Source organism: Podarcis melisellensis (assembly GCF_964234715.1).
Source record: "Podarcis melisellensis genome assembly, chromosome: 9".
Classification (NCBI taxonomy): domain Eukaryota; kingdom Metazoa; phylum Chordata; class Lepidosauria; order Squamata; family Lacertidae; genus Podarcis; species Podarcis melisellensis.
The window spans coordinates 79,477,232-79,499,383 of NC_138541.1; the positions used below are offsets into that span (position 1 = coordinate 79,477,232).

A 22,152-nucleotide genomic window follows, 5' to 3' on the forward strand; every position below is an offset into this window, starting at 1 on the left:
GATGCCCTCTGGTTTATTGTTACATCTGAACGCAGCCCCGAACTCTCTTGTGCTCTGCCATCCAAGAGAAACGAAACCCAGGAGTGTGGTACCCCTGGATTTTTGCTCTGAGTTGGGAAATGACCAAGGAAATTTCCCAACCCTCACTATGGAGAAGATGAGCAGATCCACCCGGTTCATTTTAATTTTTAAAAAGCAGCTCCCATGGAAAAGAGCACCAGTGGTCAGTCTACCCTACACTGTCCTGCACTTTCTCCCTGGTTGACTGACCGAACCCAAAGAGAACACCTTCATGGTTCCTCGTCATCCTGGGGAAAAAGTGACCAGTGGGGTGTCACAGGGTTCTGTCCTGGACCCGTTGTTGTTCCACGTTTTTTTTAAATAAATGACTTGGATGAAGGAATTGAGGGGATGCTCATCAAATTTGCAGATGACACCAAACTGGGAAGGGTAGCCAATGCCACAGAAGACGGAATCGGGATTCAGGATAACCTTAACAGATTGGAGAACTGGGCCCAAACTAACAAAATGAAATTCAATAGAGTCAAATGTTAGGCTCTACATTTAGGCAGGAAGAACCTGATGCACATATATAGGGTGGGTGAGCCCTGGCCTGCCAGCAGTTTGAGTTTCCTGGAGGGAAAAAAAATACAAAATTTGTAAGTCTGCACAACAACTTGTTGTTGTTGCTTAGTCGTTTAGTCGTGTCCGACTCTTCATGACCCCCTGGACGCCAGGCACTCCTGTCTTCCACTGCCTCCGGCAGCTTGGTCAAACTCATGCTGGTAGCTTAGAGAGCTTGTCCCCTTCTCCTTGTGCCCTCCACCTTTCGCACAACAACTTACTGACTACTAATATTTTCCCAGCTGCTAAAAGGTCCCAACTAAACGGTGATTTGTCTCCAATTGCACTTAAGGTTCCCAAACTCTTTCCCCATCCTTTCCCTCCAGAATACTAGCAAGACGAATGCTAGTATCACCGTCATCCTTTGCTGCGGGCAAATGGCATTCGGGGCAGGGCAGGATGAGCTCCCCTTTTATATAGACCTTATCACAGAGGAGCTCCTCTTCCAATTCCAGAACAGCAGGAAGGTATGGCTCTGATTATCACATGGACTCATGTTGTTTGTTCTCTCAGCTATACCATACTTTTCCATGTATAAGACAAGGTGCTTTTTATTATTATTAAAAAATTATGTTTAAAAATGAGGGTCATCTTATACACAGATAGTGCATAGGGGGGACGTGGGATTGGTTGCTGCTGCAAGCCGGAGATAGTCAGCGGCTATTATGCGCCTTATTGGTGGCTGCGGCAGGGGTGGTGTTGACTGGCTGTCGCTACGGAAATTGGGAAGGTGATTGGCGGTTTCTGCCGGTGAGGGACAGACAATAGGTGGGTTTTGCGACGTGTGTGAGTGGCAGCATAGGTCCAGCGGGTGAGCAATTTTTGGAATCCCCTCCCCCAAATAGCTGAACAACTGTGGGTAATCCTCCCCCCCAAAAGCTCAGCAACTCTGGGCAATCCTTCCCCCATTTTCTTAATTTGGAGTCCCCCAAAATAGGGGGTGTCTTATACACAAAAAAATACGGTATATCCTGCCTTTCTCCTGTCATACGACTCCATTTCCCCCGTGGTCACCATCCAGGCACTGAGCAGACCTCCTGAGCTCCGTCAAGGTCCTTGCACCACATGCCTTCAGACTGTGCCCTAGGGCAGGGTCTCTGGCTTCATCCACCGAAGGGTTGTAGACTGGGGTGTATACTGACTCCACCCTTAGGACCAGATGGGGCATTACAGTGGTACCTTGGTTCTCAAACTTAATCCATTCTGAAACCAAAGCGTTCCAAACCAAGGCACGCTTTCCCATAGAAAGTAATGCAAAATGGATTAATTATTTCCAGACTTTTTAAAAAGAAACCCTAAAAAAGCAATTTACCATGAATTTAACTACCTAACAAGACCATTTCTGGGTTAGGGTTAATTTTTGGATTGGGTTAGTGTTAGGGTAAGGATTAGAATTAGGGTTAGGGTCAGTGTGGCTTTATGTTTCCTTGTGATTTTGATTCAAACTCAATTTTATAAAATCCCTTCTTCTTTCAGAACGAGGCTTTGAAGAAGAGCTTTATGAAGGCAGCAACTCTAACAACCAAGGCGCTTGTGCAATTGAATGTGGGATATGTCACCTTCCCCCACAAAGACGAGCTTACCTTCTGCATCATAGTGAGTAAAAAGAAAAAGAAAAAAAGAGGGGGAATCTCCTGGGGTTTATTTTCAGAGCATTTTTTCTTAAAAATAGCTGTGTAGGTCTAGCTCTGGGTTGCATGTTCTGACCATCTGGCCCCAAACCATTTCTGGGTGGTCACGTTCTGTTCCAGCTCAAGTTTCCAAACCCTCTTGAAAGGCAGCCCTACATTGTGGCAACCTCAGCAGGATGTCACCAGCGCCTAAGTAAAAGAGGCTAGGTTCTCCCAGGAGGAGAGGGTTGTCGATGGCTCCCAGCCATGATTGCTATGTTCTACCTCCACAGAGGAAGGAAGCAATGTTTCTGAATATAGTTGCTGGAAGCCACAGGTGGGGAGAGGGCTCTTGCGCTCATGGTCTGCTCCCTGGTTTCTCACAGACGTCTGGTTGGCCACTGTGAGAATGCTGTGAGGATGCTGGACTAGATGGGCCCTTGGCCTGGTCCAGAAGGCTGATCATATGCTGTTCTTATGCGGTAGAGCTCTGCCCAGGAGAAAAAGGGAATCATAGAATCATAGAGTTGGAAGAGACCACAAGGGCCATCGAGTCCAACCCCCTGCCAAGCAGGAAACACCATCAGAGCACTCCTGACATATGGTTGTCAAGCCTCTGCTTAAAGACCTCCAAAGAAGGAGACTCCACCACACTCCTTGGCAGCAAATTCCACTGTCGAACAGCTCTTACTGTCAGGAAGTTCTTCCTAATGTTTAGGTGGAATCTTCTTTCTTGTAGTTTGGATCCATTGCTCCTTGTCCGCTTCTCTGGAGCAGCAGAAAACAACCTTTCTCCCTCCTCTATGTGACATCCTTTTTTTATATATTTGAACATGGCTATCATATCACCCCTTAACCTCCTCTTCTCCAGGCTAAACATGCCCAGCTCCCTTAGCCGTTCCTCATAAGGCATCGTTTCCAGGCCTTTGACCATTTTGGTTGCCCTCCTCTGGACACGTTCCAGTTTGTCAGTGTCCTTCTTATTCCCATATCCAGGAAGCCCACTCTTCTCCTCTAGGAGGACCCACTTGCCAATTGCAAAGAAGTTGTCAAGTGGGCTGGATAGAGAGCACAACTGAGGGCTTGGTGTGGTGGTTGCAGGGATGGCGCCTCCAGTTCCCTGACATGCTGTGTGCTTCCCCACCACAGGAGGTTATCAAAGAGGAGCCGATGGGATCGCTCACCATATTACACCAAGCGATGGAAGCTATCATTCGCATGACGTAAGTACGGCCAGACACAGTACATATTTCTTCACCAGGTTTATGGACTGCTGGGTGCTGATCCTTTCCTCTCCCCTTCTTTCTCTTTTCAGTGCCTTGAGACCACGCATGGACTCCCTGCTCCGGTCACAGCTGCTACAGAAAACCATAAGGAAGGTCTTCCAATTGCCATCATTGCAGGTTACGAAGGTCAAAGCCGGGAGCTCTGTGCCAGCAACACAGAGCCAGGTGACTGGACCTTCTGCTTCTGGAGGAAAATGGGGTTGCCAGGTTAAAGGATTTGAGGGCAAAGAGTCTGAGCCGTGTAAGCTGCAAAGAATGCTGCCCGAGACATTTGACCCATCACAATGATGTAACAGCCAGAGACTTGGGGTGTATATTTTTGATTTTAATCATGTTTCCATATTTATTGCATTTCACCTTTGGCTAAAATGCATCCACAAATGATTCCTGCATGCCTGCATTTTGTGACTCTCATGCCTCCCTCCTACGTTGCATTTAATTTTATTTGTTTGCTTGTTTGTTTATATGCTGCCCATCTGACTGGGTTACTCTAGCCACTCTGGGTGGCTTCCAACAAATTAAAACACAGCCAGACATCAAATATTTAAAACTTCCCTATGCAGGGCTGCCTTCAGATGTCTTCAGACGGAAGTATAATGATGTATCTCTCTGACATCTGATAGGAGGGTGTTCCACGGGGTGGGCCCCACCACCAAGAAGGCCCTCTGCCTTGGAACACTCCAAGGAAGTTGAGCCCAGTGTGGAGTCCTGTATCTTTATATCGCATGACCTGTAACCTTACATATATCAAGAAACGTTTGCTGTTTATGACTCTTTGTGTGCCTTGCTTGAACCCCTGCATAAGCTTTGTTACGAATTTGGACTAGAAGGCTCCAGAGCATGTGGGATTTCCATGGGGGTCTTCAGCTTCTAAGTGCTTTTGCTTCTCTCCTTCCAGGACTGCTTTCAAGAGACCATCTACATCTGGCTCAACATGCTCACCAGCTTGCTGTCGGAGGCCCCCTCTCTGGAGACGCTGCAGGAGATATTAGTGGTAAAGGAGCCCCTCAAGGTGTCAGAGCAGGGGGAAGCAGCAGCTCCCATGCCGGAGGACAGACCCTCTTGAAATGATTGCACGGGGGGCATCTGCGGCCAACTCGCTGGTTGTGGGTGCTGATGGTCAAGTGGGCCTCTGTTCTGCTAGCAATGCTTGTGCAAGGCACACAAGATATGTCCTCTGCTGATGGCGTATGGGGAAGGGCCGTGGCTTGTGGCAGAGCATCTGTCTTGCATGCCCAAGGTCCCCGGTTCAGTCCTCAGCATCTCCAGGTGGGGCTGGGAAAAGGCTCTCTGCCTGAAAGGCCAAAGGGCCAACTGCCAGTCCTCATTACCTGTGGATCAATGGCTGGGCTTGAAGGATGCTTCCTGCATTCCATTGCTATGGCTGTGGTGTGGTGTGTGTTGTATTGTTGTAATTATCACACACACAAACACACAAATGACAGATTGCAGGGCGATTCACAACATAAAAATACAAAATCAGAACAGAAAATGCATAATAAAACAAAAGCAACCCAAGAGCCAATTAATATCTAATTCTACTAATGCTTTTTTTTAAAATGGCTTCTTTTTTCTGTGTCTTTAGTTGTTCTTGTTTTGTTTGTAAGCTGCCTCGAGTCCCTGTCTGGGAAAAAGGTGGGGTATTATTATTATTATTAATAATAATAATAAACAAATTGCAGCAAACTTTCTCCTTTACAAAACAACCCCTTTTTGCAATTTGTCCCCTCTATGAAGCTTTGTGAATTTGCAAACCTGGATTAAGGGTTGTCCTTCCATGTGATGACGATGATTTCTCTCTCGTAGCACACAAATGGTTGGATTGACTCCACAAAAATCAGTGAGAGGCAAAGAGCAGTCAAGACCACCAACGTACTCATGAAATATGTCTCCGAGCATTTGGACTTTGATGTGAGTGACCAAGGCTTAACGCTGCAATTTCAAATCGTATTGGTTGGAAAGTTCACGTGTGAACTAGATGAAAGCTGTATGGCATGGCCATCCCAGGGGAAGGTGCCAGCCAGTGCTATTTTTCTAGAAAAAGAGGTGCCAGGACTCACCATGAACTCACCTCCCTCATTCGCTTATAATGGCAATAGCGCCCACCTGAGAGGTGCCAGTGTTAGCTATTTGCAGTATAGTAGCACTGTAGAGAGCTTGCTGGGGAGACCATGCATTAAAAAGGGACTCAGAAATAACTAAACAAGGTTTTAATAACAAACACAAAAATTCCTTATACACCAACAACAAACCAGACCCAACCACCAACCCCAGGGTAATGGGAGAGCTAGGTGCTGCTCCTTATATACTACACCCAAATGCTAACACAGCTTAATCAATAAACTCCGCACCTGCTGTGTTTCACAGCTGTAAAGCTGGGTCTCGTTAAAGAAACCATTCAACATTTCCCCTGCGGTTCATCATTGTGGAACAAAAACATAAAGCATATTTTGTACATGTCTTTCATGAGTAACCTTTGGAAGTGCTTTTGTAAAAATGTCTGCAATTTGATTTTCACCTGGAACATATTGAAATACAATCATTTCGTCAGCAATTAGTTTCTTTACAAACTGTAAACGTAACCTTAAGACTCTAGTGCGCTGCGTATTGGTCTCTGAACACAGGATAGCGAGTCCGCTCTGGGAATCAAGGTAAACTCTTACTGGTAGTGTTACTTTCATCTGTAGGTCTGCAAATGCTTGCAGATACCATTCCACATCACGAGTGGCCTGAACGCATGCACATAATTCACTCTCTGTTGTGGAGGGACAAATAATGGTTTGTGTCTGGGACTTCCATTCAAATGGACAACCGTTATAACAAAACAACATACCAGACACATCCCTGCAATTATTTTGTTCCACTGCATGAGATGCATCACAGAAAATTTCAAAACCTTTGTCAATACATGATGTAAACTGCAACCTATAATGTTTGGTATGTTTAAGGTACATTACCACTCTCTTAAGAGCAGAGAAACATTGCATAGTGGGCTTTTCCACAAATTTTGCCAGAAAGTGAAAGGCATAAGTTATATCTGGTCTTGAGATTCTTTGAATGAAATTTAGCTTGCCTATAGCAGAACGATACAAAGTTTTGTTAGGAAATGGCTTATCTTCACCTGTAAAGGTGAAACCACACACCATAGGCGTTTCCTTCCCATTTGCATTTTCTTAAACCCATTTTGAATCAATAAGTCTCATATCTGGGGTTTGTGGTACAAGAGACCAGGTGTTATGCTCTTTTAAAGAAGCTATCTCAGAGTTCATAGCTTTATACCAATTTACAGCTTGGTGCTTAGGTAAATTCTGAACATCATTGTAGCTTTTTGGCTCAAAAACCGCCTTATTGGCATACACAGTATTTAAATGTTCATCTGCAAAACGTTGTGGCTTCTGTCTTTTTCTATCTGAATGTCTCAGTCAGGAAGGAGAGTCAGACTCCTCAGACTTAATGGGACTAATTGAACTACTAGTTTCAGGTTGTAAATAATCATTGTCAGACTGAAGAGGTGCCTGTAGGCTAAGCTCACAGTCAGAAAACTCAAGAGAATCTAACCTCCACTCGGGTGCCTGTGACTTTAAATCATCAAACAAATCATCAGATTCAACAGGCTTTTTGTCTTGTTCCATTAATTCAGAAGCACCATTTCCTGCTGCTGCTGCTGCTGCTGCTGCTTCCTCTTCTTCCTCAGTGTCATTTATACCGTTAGTATCTTGGAAAACAGCAACGCCATTCCAATTTACAGTTTGTATCATGCTTCTGGTAATATGAAATTTGCCAGTTGCTGGTATGTAAATTCTGTACGCCCCCTGCTGGTAGCCCATTAATTTTCCCTGAACACTACGCTCACCCAATTTCTGCTTAGCGGGATAATGCATAATTATATCTGAATCCCAAATGCGTAGGTATTTCAGATTAGGGCGTTTTTTTAAACAGCTTCTCATAGGGGGTTGTTAGGATATTTCCGTTCCACCTTAAACAGGGAGCAGGCTGTTGTTTGAGTCACAGTCTGCGTACTTCCGGCTCACAGGAAGTTTATGTTTTGTACATAGCTTTTGTTTCTCTCTTTGTGCCTGAACACGCAGGCAAGCAGTCATGTTTTTTCTTTGTTCTGACCAACGCTGAATAAAGTTGTAAATAATGCTCTCCTGAGTGCATCTTTCGTTGTGCGAACTCTGCAAAGGGCATGCACAAGTCCTTGGAATGTGGAAAGCTGTTTCTGAGGCTTGTGTCGCTAATTGACTGATACTGTGTTCCTACGGGAGGTTGATGGATCGTCCGAAGTCGACGTGGGGGCATGATGGCCCTGTCTCCCTGGCAGTATCCCAACAGGGGTGACATCTAAACCAGAATGATAACTGTGATTTCTAACCTAACAAAAGGCATCGAGCGCTTCAGCTCAAAAGACTTTGGGCAGATTAGCATTGTGCAGATAAGTTTTAACCCCTGCCTGCAGGTCACGCTGCACAACTTCAACAAGCCCATTTTGCCAGGGACTTCGGGGGCAAGATAACTCATGAGTAGTCCCCTGCGCTTCCAGGAATTTCTCAAAATCCTCAGAAACAAATTCCCCGCCCCGGTCAGTAAACAGGTTCTTAATTGGTTTGTTAAAATGCGTTTTTACCCAGTTGCAAAAAGCTCTGTACTTCTCAAATGCTTGGGACTTCTCAGCTATTGCATAAGTCCAACAATATCTACTATACTGGTCTATCAGGGTAAGCCAGTACTTAGAACCTCCTAATGATGGTGGGAGTGGCCCAACTAAATCACAATGTACACGCTCAAATGGCTCAGTTACTTTCCTATCTGTGAACCTACCCTTGAGTGCAACCTTAATGTTATTCTTGCAACAGGATAGACATTGCATAAAGAATTTACATGGTTTTAAGTTTAGGCCATTAACAATATGCTTTGTCTTAATTACATCAGCAAAAATCAGATGTCCCAGAATTCTGTGTGCTTCATGGGCACACCCGGAATGTGGCCTTACATTCCTCAACCCCTGGCTTGACTGTGCTGCTCTGCAATTTATAGGTGATTGGGAGTAGGTGCGAAAATACAGTCTATATAAACCATCAGAGTCCCGGGCATACAATAGACGTTTATTCCCATCGAAAAACTCACACATTGACTTTAAGAAACGCACAGTTATGCCTTGACGAGCAAAACATCTTACTGACAATAAATTGTCTACTGACGGGCAGTAAATGCAGTTCGCTATCGTAATGCTTAAAGAGTCAAGTTTAATAGTACCACTGCCAAGCGACTGCAAGACTTGTGAATTGGCTAAATGTACAGTACCAATTTCCTCTTCAAAAGAAATAAACAAGCTTCAATCGTTGCAAATGTGCTGAGATGCTCCTGAGTCCACAATAAAAGACTTCCACTTGGCACCTTTAATTCTTTTACGATCTGTAGTCCGAGCATGAAAAGCTTGCGGCTCGTTTCTGTCTTTACGGTACGATGTCGGCTGCTGGGCTGACAACCGTGACTGACGAACAGAAACAGACTTGGGAGTACTTTGCTTTCTTTTGGATCTGCAGTCCTTTGCAAAATGTCCCTGCTTATTGAAGAACCAATAACGCTTTGCAGCTTTAAATGCAGTCGTATCACCACAAGTTTGCATATGGCGTTCCTCATTGTTTCTGGAAATAGGAGTAGTTATGGCACAAGCCTCCCTTCTATCCAAATCGCCCATTAATCTTGCCGTTACCCCTTCCACAGTTAATTGTGCTGGTGGAACGGCAGATATCTGGCTAGCTACACCATCAAAGTCCTCATTAAGGGAACAAAGAATGATAAAAACATACTGAATATCAGGTATCTCCATGTCCCTTTGAATTAATTTGCAGCGTATTGCCTCCAGACGTCTCAAGTGTGCTGCCACCACCAGGCTACAACTTGGTCTGGTACAGCTGCTTGAAAAACCTCAATGCGGACGCTGACTCTTTTCTAATATGCACTGCTGCAAGACTGTCCCACATTTCTTTGGCAGTTTTCTTATTTCTTATATAGACTACTTGCTGGTCGCTGACTGCCAAATTAATTATTGCCCTGGCTTTCGCATCTCCTTTTGACCAAGCATTAGTTACAGGGTCAGGAGGGTCATCAGTTACATAGGTCCATACTTATCTAGAGGTCAAAAGCGCCTCCACCTGAAAAGACCATAAACTATAGTTCTCATCTGTTAGCTGTGGGAACACCAGAGCCTTCTCAGCTTCTGGAACCCGGTCAACCATTCAGGAACTCTTCCAGACCCACAGAAACTACACTAACAGGAGAAGGAGTTTTCAAACCTTTCTCAGAGTCCAAAAATATGCAGTCATCCACTCAGCAGCTGGGCCCATAACCAAAGATGTTACCTATTTGCAGTATAGTAGCACTGCAGAGAGCTTGCTGGGGAGACCATGCATTAAAAAGGGACTCAAAAATAACTTAAACAAGGTTTTAATAACAAAAACAAAAACACTAAATACATCAACAACAAACCAGACCCAACCACCAACCCATCCCCCAGGGTAATGGGAGAGCTAGGTGCTGCTCCTTATATACTACACCCAAATGCTGACACAGCCATTTAACATTCAACCATTCAACATTCAACCATTCAACAGCCAGAACTGAGTTCCAGTGAGTTCTGGCTGGGGAAAAAGCCCTGGGGCAAGCCTAGGGTGGGCCACCTAAGCACAGCTCTCTTGCCCTGCGCCCCTCTGTCACCTTTGCCGACTGAAAGCATGCCAGACGGTTTTCTCTTGCTGGGCTCTGTGGGACGAGGGCTGACTGTGCATCTCTCTCTCTCCACCTCCTAGGTATCCCAGGATTTCCCCCTTCTTGGACAGCTGGTGGCGCTCTTGTCCCTTCACCTCGCAGACAACGTGAAGGAGATTGGCCTGCAGTCAGCGGAGGCCTTGTACCATCTCCATTACATCATGATAGCCAAAATGGGTGAGGGCGATGCTGGGAAATGGCTTGTTTCTTGTGAGCCACAGGGTGGGAGATCTGTAGCCCTCCAGAGGCTGCTCCAACTCCCATCATCCCTGAGTGTTGCCCATGCTGGCTGCTACTGGTGTTGATCAGGGAGTTCAGGAGGGCCAGAATTCGTGCCAGCACTGGCCTAACGCCAACACCCTGTTGGCCAGAGACGAGAGGGCAGTCTTGGGGGAGGGATTCACTGCTGAAGAACATCAGAAAAGCCTTCTGGACCTGACCAGTGGCCCAGCCCAGTCCAGCATCCTGTTCCCACAGGGCTTGACCAGATGCCTGTGGGAATCCAGCAAGCAGAATTCAAGCTCTTTCTACTCCTGTACTTTGCTGCCTCTGACCATGGAGGCAGAGCATAGCCATACTGGCTAATAGCCATGGGTAGCCTTCTCTTCCATGAATTTGCCTCATCTTCTTTGAAAGCCATCTTGGTCCGTGGCCATCAGTGCCTCCTGTGGCAGGGAGTTCCAGAGTTTAGCTGTGCACTGCAAGAAGAAGGACCATCCTGAAACTTCAGTTTCATTGGAGGTCCAGTTGTTCTCATGTTCTGACGGTGAGAGAGAAAGCTTTCTCTCTCCACTTTCTCCATGCCATACATTGTGTCTCCTCTTCCTCGCCGTTTTTCTAAACGGACCCCCCCCCAAATGCTGCAACCAGCTCCACAAGCACCCCAGTCCTTTTGGTTGCCCCCTTCTGAACCTTTTTCCCAGTTCTGAATTATAATTTTTGAGGTGAAATCGATAATTGTTTTTGTTGGTCCCAGTGGGAAAACTGGAGGTTTTGAGCAGGGAGCACTAATGCTGGGTTCTTTTGCATGCATATTCCAAAACCCGACCCTGCTTAGGTAAGGAACTGGAGAAGAGGAGGAATAAAAATAAGAAAGGCAACATGGTCAGGTGGGTCCGAGAAGACTTCTTCATCCCTGGGCCCTCCCTCTTCCACTACAACATCGCAAAAGTGGCCAAGGTAGGGGTGGCTTTTTGTACTCTTTATTGCAAAGACCGCAGCCACTCCCAGTTAGCAAAGATTTGCTCACTCCGGCCAATGGGGCCCTGCCCCACCAACTTCAGCCTGCCCTCAGGCAGCCCACACCTTCTAGGAATGAGGGAGAGATTCAGAGCAGTTCACACTGCAAGCCAAAGCTATCAAATCGAGGCTTTCAGAAACAATAGGAGAACTGAAACACAACCCGCCTTTGAAATTCACATGTCCTTGAATTTTGCAATGCCAAACAGTGTGTTAAAAAATCCATGCGTGAGCTATTAGTGTAAATAACATTCAGAAATGCATTGTATTAGAATAAATTGCTCAAAGACAAGTGCCCGGTAGCCTAAACTGCATGCAGAATTCTACTTATTGAAATTCTACCAGGTGCTGGGAGACCTAGGGTTCAGCTCCCCACTCAGCCCTGAAACTCACAAGTCAGTCACAGTCTCTCAGTCTAACCTACCTCATGAGACTAAAACGGGGAGGAGAGAGAACCATTCATTGCCACCTTGGGCTCCTCAGGGCGGAAAAGGAATAGGAAAAGTTGACTCATTCGATACATCTTTCACAAGGCACTGCCAAGCCAATGAACTATGCCAACATTGTGGTGGGTGTTTTTGTTGTATATTAAGAACTAAACACACAGCCAGCAGGTTCCCACCCAGTCTGTTTGGCATTGGTTATATAACGGATAGCCACTATTATTCACCCTCTCTGTTCCTGCGAGAATTTTTTTTTAATTTTCTAGTCTGATTTTAGATTGAACCTCTTCATGTCCCAATGTCATAACCAATTTAAGATGTGGATCGAAAATAGCAAGGCGTCACCTGACTTTTAGTTTTGTTTGTTGTAAAATCTTTCAGCTACTTAAATAAACACATAAATAGCATCACTGAATTGTAGAGTTGGAAGGGACGCGGGGGTCACTTAGTTCAACCCTCTTAAGGCAGAGTGGAGATGTCTTTCACTTGGTTTGTGAAGGCACCCTTGGACTACTGAAACGTGGTCAGAGTGTGGAGCAGAAGAAAACTCTCTCTTCTTTGTGCCAGGCTTTTGGGGAGCACCTCAAGCCCAGCCAGATTAACGAAATCGTATTGAAGGCGATTGACAACCTGACAGTGGAAGACAGAGCCGTCTCTCAGGCTGCAGGAAAGCTCCTGAGGTCCTTCCTTGAGGAATGCGGGATGGAAATGGAGGACGTAAGGCTCAAAATGGAGGCAGGGGGAGCAGGTTTCCTCTAAATTAAACATTCTCTTCGGACTTAGAATTAGCTTGTTTCTGGGAAGTAAGAAGGCATTGTGTGGGAAGTAAGAAGAGCCAGTGTGGTGTAGTGGTTAAGAGCGGTAGTCTTGTAATCTGGGGAACCGGGTTCGCGTCTCCGCTCCTCCACATGCAGCTGCTGGGTGACCTTGGGCCAGTCACACTTCTCTGAAGTCTCTCAGCCTCACTCACCTCACAGAGTGTTTGTTGTGGGGGAGGAAAGGAGAATGTTAGCCGCTTTGAGACTCCTTCGGGTAGTAATAAAGCGGGATATCAAATCCAAACTCTTCTTCTTCTTCTTCTTCTTCTTCTTCTTCTTCTTCTTCTTCTTCTTCTTCTTCAATTTCCGTGTCTGTGGCTCGCGCCTCTGTTTCCATCCTGCCGCAGTTCGGCTTCCAAAAATCAACCACCCTGTTTTTCATCTCGCTGTCTGCTTTGGCAGTATTTTAATTACATTATTCCACCCTGTTCATTTCAGTGCAAAGGAAACACAATATGGACAACACTGAGGTCAATTAATAAAACTTTGCTATGATCAAAATGATCACCCTCCCAAAACTAACCTACCTATTCCAGACCCTCACAATCTGGATTCCCCCAACACAACTCCGCAGATGGCAGAGAAAACTACACTCTTTTATCTTCTCACATAAAAAACCAAAAATAAGCCCCAAATACCTGCACCTCCCCACCTCAGAAGGAGGATGGGGAATCCCCAACATAGAAGCATATTACATTGCCAGCCAAATACTCCATATAATCCCATATATACTAGATGAGACAAAACAATGGGTACACCTAGAGAGGGACATAATTGAAAATACCAACCCCATCCCCACTAATCCCCCTGCCGCACCACCTATTATTCCACCATGCAGCACAAAACCTCCAGATAAAAACCTGGCAAACCAAAGGCTTATATCGCCTAATAGACTTCTGTAAAAATAACAAATCTTTGTCAACACAAGAAATACAAGACAAACTAGAAAACACCCAAATGCCCTGGTTAACACAACACCAATTACATGCCCTCTTAAACAATCCAACAGTAAAATCAGCAGCAACTAGGCCCCTGACAACCTTTGAAAACCTCCTCCTAACACCAAAGGGAAACGGTAAAGGGATGGTATCCGCAATATACAAAATACTACTCCAAAATCCCACAAACCCCCTAGACGCAATCAAAAAACAATGGGAGAATGACATAGGCTATGAGATTAACCCCACTCAATGGATCAGAATGTGGTCTAACCCCCCCCCCTTTAAATCCATATCAACGAAAAGAACTCACTCTGAGACTCACCTACAGGTGGTACCTAAGACCAAGAAAACTAGCGCTAATACGCCCAGGAACCTCACCAAAATGCTGGAGAGGGTGCACCTCCACAGGCACATACCTCCACATGTGGTGGGAATGCCAACTATTCTGGACAACAGCCATACAAGAAATATGTAAAATAACTAAGCAAGTACTAGAGATCACCCCAGAACTAGCCCTGCTAAACAACTTCCAGGACAACAATGCCCACTTACACCACAAAGAACTCATAACCCACCTACTTTCAGCAGCCAGAAACAGCATAACCAGACACTGGAGAGACCTGTCAGGAGTAAGCATGGACCAATGGTACCAAATAGTATGGGAAACAGCCCTACTAGAAAAATTAACCAATAAACTGAAACTGACACGGGGACAAACAGAAGAAGATGCCTTTATCCTGGTATGGCTCCCCTTTATCACAAACACAGCCCAAAAAGACAATGACAATAATCCACCAACAGCATACAAATCAATATGGCTAACCTAATCCAAAACACCCACCCACCCCACTCTCACACGAAAACAAAGATCACCACAGCCAATCACAAACAAACAACCACACCCTAGGCCAACCCCAACCTCTCTCACCACCAAAGGAACACAAGTGAACAGCAGAGAACCAGCACGAGTAACGCTGACATCAAACCCTACATACATTAAGCCAAATAGAAACAGGTTCACCACACTTTCTCATCCTGGTCTTCTTTTATCTTCTTCCAGATACCTATGGTTGTGAAGGAGATTTACAACCATCTCCACCAGATCCCCGACACCCGCACTAAGGAAGAGACGCTTTCGGCTATTGTCAGCCTAGCCACCAAGCGCCTGCAGCCGGTCGTAGACAGCCTGTTGGACTGCTCAATGGAGTGTGATGAGTAAGTTTTTGTGATGTGAAAATGGGGAGGGGTAGATTTAAGGGGTTTCTTAATTTATATTTATTTATATTGAATTTCGTACTTGCAAAAAATTGTGCTCCGAGTTGTGGTTTCTTTCTTTGCTAATGTATGTGCAATATAAAGAAAATATCAAAGGCCTGACTTTTTTTAAGAAAAGGAAAAAGGAAAAATTCTGTTTTGAAAAATTGCAGAAGTGCCACAGCGATCTGGAAGGCGTTGGTCACAGATCTGTATTCCAGCGTCAAGCTGCTGAGACCCCTCCTGAAAAGGCTGCAGGATGAAGACCCCAAAGTGGAAGTCACTTCCAGGCGACGCAGCACTTCTCAAATGCCAATGGCGGTACGAAACCACTCAGTTTCTCTCTCCTGGATTGTTTTGAATGGGAGCTGGATGGGGCTGGGGGCTTCTTGCTGGGAGGGGGTGCATCTTAATAAGTGGTCCATCCTGTGAGCACCTGCTTTGTATGCAGAAGGGCCCCAGCATCTCCATGTCAGGGGAGTCCCTTGCCTGAAACTCTGGACAGCCACTGCTAGTCAGTGTAGACAACACTGAGTGAGATGGACCGGGGCTCTGAGTCGTGTCTGAGTCTGAGGTCTTGATCTGACGATGACCTCTGCTGAATACCATTCTCCTATCCTTGTCCCTCCAGGCTACCAACGCTCTGGGTCATATCCTGTCGTTCCCTGAGGCTGCAGGTATCCTGAAGGGCAAGTTCCACCACCTGCTGTTTGCACTTAGCACTCGGATCTGTTTTGTCCATGAGGCGAGAAGAAGAGGTTCGAGGGCGACAAGTCTAATCCCGGAGCCCTCTTCGCATCTCGATCCGCTGACGTAAGGGACCTGCTAATGCATTTGGGGGGCCCTCCCTTCTCTCTCTGACCCATAGCGGTGATGGCTCAGCCCTCCCCCAAGAGATAGGCTTCATTTGGACATGGAGGTTCTGCTTAGGTTCTGCTTCCCCAACCCCTGTGCTCTTCAGTCGCTTTGGACCACAACTCCCACCAGCCCCAGCCAGCACAACTGGACTGAAGATGGGAGTTGTAGCCCAAAACATCTGAAGGACCCTAGGATGGGAGAGGATGTTGGAGACTCTCCCGCACGATGGGCTGATTTGGGTGTGGTGGACTCACATGTCATGAAACCTTAAGTCTCCATCACAGCCGAAAGGTTGCCGCTTGTGCTGGAAACATGTGGGAGGCTGCAGGGGGTGATGGTTGGGGTTGGACTGCAAGATGTCAAGGACCTAAAACTCCCCAGATGAACCTACCCAGACCTTGCGCTCATCATCGGAAGCCCCTCTTCACGTGCCTCCTCCACACAAGAAGGGGCCTTTTCTGTGGTGGCTCCCCATTAGTGGGTTGCTCTCCCCAGGGAGGCTTGCCTGGTGCCTTTAGATGCCAGGCAAAAATGGTCCTCTTCAATCAGGCCATTGGCTGATTAACCTCCTATGCCCTTTCAACTGTGTTTGTTGGAGGGAGAGGAGTTATTGGTTTGCTTTGGTTCTTGTTTTTATTCTCTATTTTGTGCTTTTTAACTTGCATTTTTATGTTGTGAACTGCCCGGAGATCTACGGGTGAAGGGCAGTATACAAATTTTTAAAATATAATATTCTTAATTCCTTCACTTGACTCAGGACCGCTGTGCAGGCCCTGAAACAACTGATTGGGCGTGTTGAATACCTTGACGATTTTGAGGTTTTGGGGTTGCAAAGCTGCTGGGATATGCTGTCAAGTCCAGAAAGCTTTTTCAACGGCATTCGTCTTCTGGCAAGGTAAGAAGTTGAAAAGGACTGGCAGGTGAGGCATGAAGAGCAAGGCCTGCTTTCTGGGGAAATGGGGATAAACCTCTTATTTATTTCAGAAAATGTACCATATTGTTCACTCTATAAGACGCAATTTTCCCCTCCAAAAAAGTAAGGTGAAATGTGTGTGCGTCTTATGGAGCGAATGCAGGCGGGAGGCTCTGCTCAGCGTTCAAGTAACCTGGTGGTGGTGGTTGTTGTGCAGGAACGCTGAGCCAGCTTCAGGCTTGTGAATCCTTTGTCTCTTACTCTTATGTTTCAGGACCTTGTTCACCTCCTCGACAGAACAGTACAAGAGGATTGCCCGATTGGCACGGGAATATATGTGCTGTCAAAACAATAAGAAGAGAGCCATCGGCATGGCGTTTTACTTGGAGGTAGGAACTGGAAACAGGGAATGCCTGTTCTAATGTTTCTAATGGTTTCTTTATTCCTCGCAATTTAACTGTCAAATGTTCTTTAGCATTTACACATTTTTTATTTAATTGTACAACTTCAGCTGCATTCACTGCTATCATGTCTGCTTCAGCTGCATTCACTTCAGCTGCATTCACTGCTATCATATGGACAATATTTTTTTGATAGAAGATTAATGTATACATAATAAAAGATGCACTTACAATGGCTTTGCTCCAACTTAGGGGATGTCCGACTCCGATACGGACACTTCCGTGACCTAGCGCGCAAGTTACTGCAGGCAGCAATCATACAGGTATTCCATTAATGGATGGACAAGTCTTCACCTTTGGAAGGCTAAGATTTTTCTTTAAATTACATTTTTATATGTACTGTTGGAAACACCTGAAAGCTGGTATAAGTTCATATGTATTTATTTTTGCCTGCTTTAAAGATTGATTTTTGTGTGTCTGCTGGTTTATTATATATATTTTTTTCTCTTTGTTCTGCTATGTATCGGGGTGGGGAGACTAAATAATAATAATAATAATAATAATAATAATAATAATAATAATAATAATAATAATCCTTTGCTCGTCCAAATAAGCTTTTTTCATTTATTTATTGAGGCCACTAAGTCTTTGAACTGAAGAGATTTCTCCAGTTTCAAGCCTCATCTCATGCTCTTTATGAGCCAAGTCCAAACCCTCCTGCAGTTCAGACCCAGCTTAGGATGTGTTTGGTTCAGCATGATTCCAACCAGCTCATACTCCTTCCTTCCCTTTCCCACCAAAATGTACCTGACTGTGAGAGCAGAGGCGAATTAGATTGAGAGGGCCATGCCCAGCCCTAGAGGTTGGAATACGGGGTCCAGGCCCACCAGAAACCAGCGGAGAACTCCATAGTTCCAAATGGAAGCACCAGCCTAGCTTCTGCTGCGGCCAGATTGGGATGAGAAGGGGCAGGAGGGGTCATGCGTGGCTGGGTGCTTCTTGCTGGAGACCATTGAACTGAAGTGAGCTGCTTTGGGGGCCAACCTGAATCAATCCCAAAATACCAGTAATCCGTTCAAGAGGTGCTTTTTAGAAACAGAGCTCACACTCCAACTGTAAAACCATGACATTATATGCTTATGAAATACGTGATATTTGTTGTCTGATAAGGGGGGGCGGCAGCTCTGTACCTTCCATGGGTCACAACAAGCCTGGGGGTCAAAACAAGGCACCACCTTCTCAGGTGAATATCAGGCTTGAGGACATAAATGTTGCTCGACTTTATCTGGTGTCACTTAGGCTCTGACGGTGAGACCACCTGTGCTGCTGCTGCTGCCTCTTCTGGCTGTCAAAGCCTCGATGACCTGCACTGCTGCCTCCGCCTCTTGTAGCTGTCAAAGCGTCGATGACAAGCGCTGCTGCCTCCTCCTCTTCTGGCTGTCAAAGCCTCGACGACCTGTGCTGCTGCCACTGCCGCTGCCGCTGCCCTGTATGGCTGTCAAAGCCTTGACGGCCTGCGCTTCTGCCTCTTCCTTTTCTGGCTTTCATAGCCTTGATGACCTGTGCTGCTGCCTCCACCTCTTCTGGCTGTCAAAGCCTCAATGGCCTGCGCTGCTGCCTCCGCCTCTTGCAGCTGTCAAAGCCTCGATGACCTGTGCTGCTGTCTCCGCCTTTTCTGGCTGTAAAAGCCTCGAGGACCTGTGCTGCTGCCTCCACCTCTTCTGGCTGTCAAAACCACAATGACCTGTGCTGCTGCCGCTGACCCTTATGGCGGTCAAAGCCTCGACGATATGCGCTGCTGCCTCCGCCACTTCCGGAGGTCAAAGCCTCGACAATCTGCTTTGCTGCCTTTGCCTCTTCTGGCTGTCCAAGTCACGACTACCTGCGCTGCTGCCTCCGCCTCTTCTGGCTGTCAAAACCACAATGACCTGTGCTGCTGCCGCTGCCTTGTATGGCTGTCAAAGCCTCGACGATATGCGCTGCTGCCTCCGCCTCTTCTGGCTGTCAAAGCCTCGACGACCTGCGCTGCTGCCTCCACCTCTTCTGGCTGTCAAAACCACAATGACCTGTGCTGCTGCTGCTGCCCTGAATGGCTGTCAAAGACTCGACGACCTGTGCTGCTGCCTATGCCTCTTCTGGCTGTGAAAGCCTCGACGACCTGCGCTGCTGCCTCCGCCTCTTCTGGCTGTCAAAGCCTCGACGACCTGTGCTGCTGCCTATGCCTCTTCTGTCTGTCAAAGCCTCGACAACCTGCGCTGCTGCCTCCGCCTCTTCTGGCTGTCAAAGCCTCGACGACCTGTGCTGCTGCCTATGCCTCTTCTGCCTGTCAAAGCCTCGACGACCTGTGCTGCTGCTTATGCCTCTTCAGGCTGTCAAAGCCTTGATGACCTGTGCTGCTGCCGCCACCTCTTCCGGCTGTCAACACCACAATGACTTGTGCTGCTGCCGCTGCTCTGTATGGCTGTCAAAGACTCGACGATCTGCACTGCTGCCGCTGACCATTATGGCTGTCAAAGCCACGACAATCTGCTTTGCTCCCTATGCCTCTTCTGGCTGTCAAAGCCTCGACGACCTGCGCTGCTGCCTCCACCTCTTCTGGGTGTCAAAACCACAATGACCTGCGCTGCTGATGCTGCCCTGTATGGCTGTCAAAGACTCGATGACCTGCGCTGCTGCCTCTTCCTTTTCTGGCTGTCAAAGCCTTAATGACCTGCGCTGCTGCCTCCGCCTCTTCTGGCTGTCAAAGCCTCGACGACCTGTGCTGCTGCCGCTGCTCTGTATGGCTGTCAAAGCCTCGACGACCTGCACTTCTGCCTCTTCCTTTTCTGGCTTTCATAGCCTTGATGACCTGTGCTGCTGCCTCCTCCTCTTCTGGCTGTCAAAGCCTCGATGACCTGTGCTGCTGCCGCTGCCGCTGCCCTGTATGGCTGTCAAAGCCTCGACGACCTGCGCTTCTGCCTCTTCCTTTTCTGGCTTTCATAGCCTTGATGACCTGCGCTGCTGCCTCCTCCTCTTCTGGCTGTCAAAGCCTCGACAACCTGTGCTGCTGCCGCTGCCGCTGCCCTGTATGGCTGTCAAAGCCTTGACGACCTGCGCTTCTGCCTCTTCCTTTTCTGGCTTTCATAGCCTTGATGACCTCCGCTGCTGCTGCAGCGCCTTCTGGCTGTCAAAGCCTCAATGACCTGTGCTGCTGCCTCCGCCTCTTGTAGCTGTCAAAGCCTCAATGGCCTGTGCTGCTGCCTCCACCTTTTCTGGCTGTAAAAGCCTCGACGACCTGCGCTTCTGCCTCTTACTTTTCTGGCTTTCATAGCCTTGATGACCTGCGCTGCTGCCTCCTCCTCTTCTGGCTGTCAAAGCCTCGACGACCTGTGATGCTGCCGCTGCCCTGTATGGCTGTCAAAGCCTTGACAACCTGCGCTTCTGTCTCTTCCTTTTCTGGCTTTCATAGCCTTGATGACCTGCGCTGCTGCTGCAGCCCCTTCTGGCTGTCAAAGCCTGGATGACCTGTGCTGCTGCCTCCACCTCTTCTGGCTGTCAAAACCACAATGACCTGCGCTGCTGCCGCTGACCCTTATGGCTGTCAAAGCCTCGACGATATGCGCTGCTGCCTCCGCCACTTCTGGAGGTCAAAGCCTCGACAATCTTCTTTGCTGCCTCTGCCTCTTCTGGCCGTCAAAGCCACGACGACCTGTGCTGCTGCCTATGCCTCTTCTGGCTGTCAAAGCCTTGACGACCTGCGCTGCTGCCTCTGCCTCTTCTGGCTGTCAAAGCCTCGACGACCTGTGCTGCTGCCGCTGCCCTGTATGGCTGTCAAAGCCTCGACGACCTGCGCTTCTGCCTCTTCCTTTTCTGGCTTTCATAGCCTTGATGACCTGCGCTGCTGCCTTCTCCTCTTCTGGCTGTCAAAGCCTCGACGACCTGCACTTCTGCCTCTTCCTTTTCTGGCATTCATAGCCTTGATGACCTGCGCTGCTGCTGCAGCCCCTTCTGGCTGTCAAAGCCTCGACGACCTGCGCTGCTGCCTCCACCTCTTCTGGCTGTCAAAACCACAATGACCTGTGCTGCTGCCGCTTCCCTGTATGGCTGTCAAAGACTCGACGACCTGTGCTGCTGCCTATGCCTCTTCTGGCTGTCAAAGCCTCAACGACCTGTGCTGCTGCCTATGCCTCTTCTGGCTGTCAAAGCCTCAATGACCTGCGCTGCTGCCTCCGCCTCTTGTAGCTGTCAAAGCCTCGATGACCTGTGCTGCTGCCTCTTCCTTTTCTGGCTGCCAAAGCCTTGATGACCTGCGCTGCTGCCTCTTCCTCTTCTGGCTGTCAAATCCTCGACAATCTGCGCTGCTGCCTCTGCCTCTTCTGGCTGTCATAGACTTGACGACCTGTGCTGCTGCGGCTGCCCCTTCTGGCTGCAATATCCTCGACAATCTGCATTGCTGCCTCTGCCTCTTCTGGCTGTCAAAGCCTCGACGATCTGCGCTGCTGCCTCTTCCTTTTCTGGCTGTCAAAGCTTTGATGACCTGCGCTGCTGTCTTCTGGCTGTCAAGGCCTCGACGACCTGCACTGCTGCCTCTGCCTCTTTTCGCTGTCAAAGCCACGACGACCTGCGCTGCTGCCGCTGCCCCGTCTCGCTGTCAAAACCTCGAAAATCTGCGTTGCTGCCTCTGCCTCTTCTGGCTGTCAAAGCCTCAACGATCTGCGCTGCTGCCTCTTCCTTTTCTGGCTGTCAAAGCCGCGACGACCTATTCTGCTGCCTCTTCCTCTTCTGGCTGTCAAATCCTCGACGATCTGCGCTGCTGCCTCTTCCTTTTTTGGCTGTCAAAGCCTTGATGACCTGCGCTGCTGCCTCTTCCTCTTCTGGCTGTCAAATCCTCGACAATCTGCGCTGCTGCCTCTGCCTCTTCTGGCTGTCATAGACTTGACGACCTGTGCTGCTGCGGCTGCCCCTTCTGGCTGCAATATCCTCGACAATCTGCATTGCTGCCTCTGCCTCTTCTG

At 47.7% G+C, this 22,152-nt stretch overlaps 1 protein-coding gene across 1 annotated transcript; it reads left to right on the forward strand.

Moving 5' to 3' along the window:
* Positions 1 to 1,001: 1,001 nt before the first annotated feature.
* On the forward strand, positions 1,002 to 18,507 carry LOC309377268 (maestro heat-like repeat-containing protein family member 7; the record flags this gene model as incomplete). Its single annotated transcript, XM_081924256.1, has 16 exons — positions 1,002 to 1,091; positions 2,101 to 2,220; positions 3,231 to 3,457; positions 3,550 to 3,685; positions 4,419 to 4,514; positions 5,327 to 5,431; positions 10,333 to 10,468; positions 11,349 to 11,470; positions 12,541 to 12,690; positions 14,793 to 14,947; positions 15,160 to 15,388; positions 15,618 to 15,799; positions 16,602 to 16,739; positions 17,032 to 17,146; positions 17,411 to 17,481; positions 17,795 to 18,507. 15 exons carry the CDS (start codon positions 1,002 to 1,004, stop codon positions 17,447 to 17,449), a joined length of 2,040 nt encoding a protein of 679 aa, XP_081780382.1. The 3' UTR covers positions 17,450 to 17,481; positions 17,795 to 18,507.
* Positions 18,508 to 22,152: the final 3,645 nt, after the last annotated feature.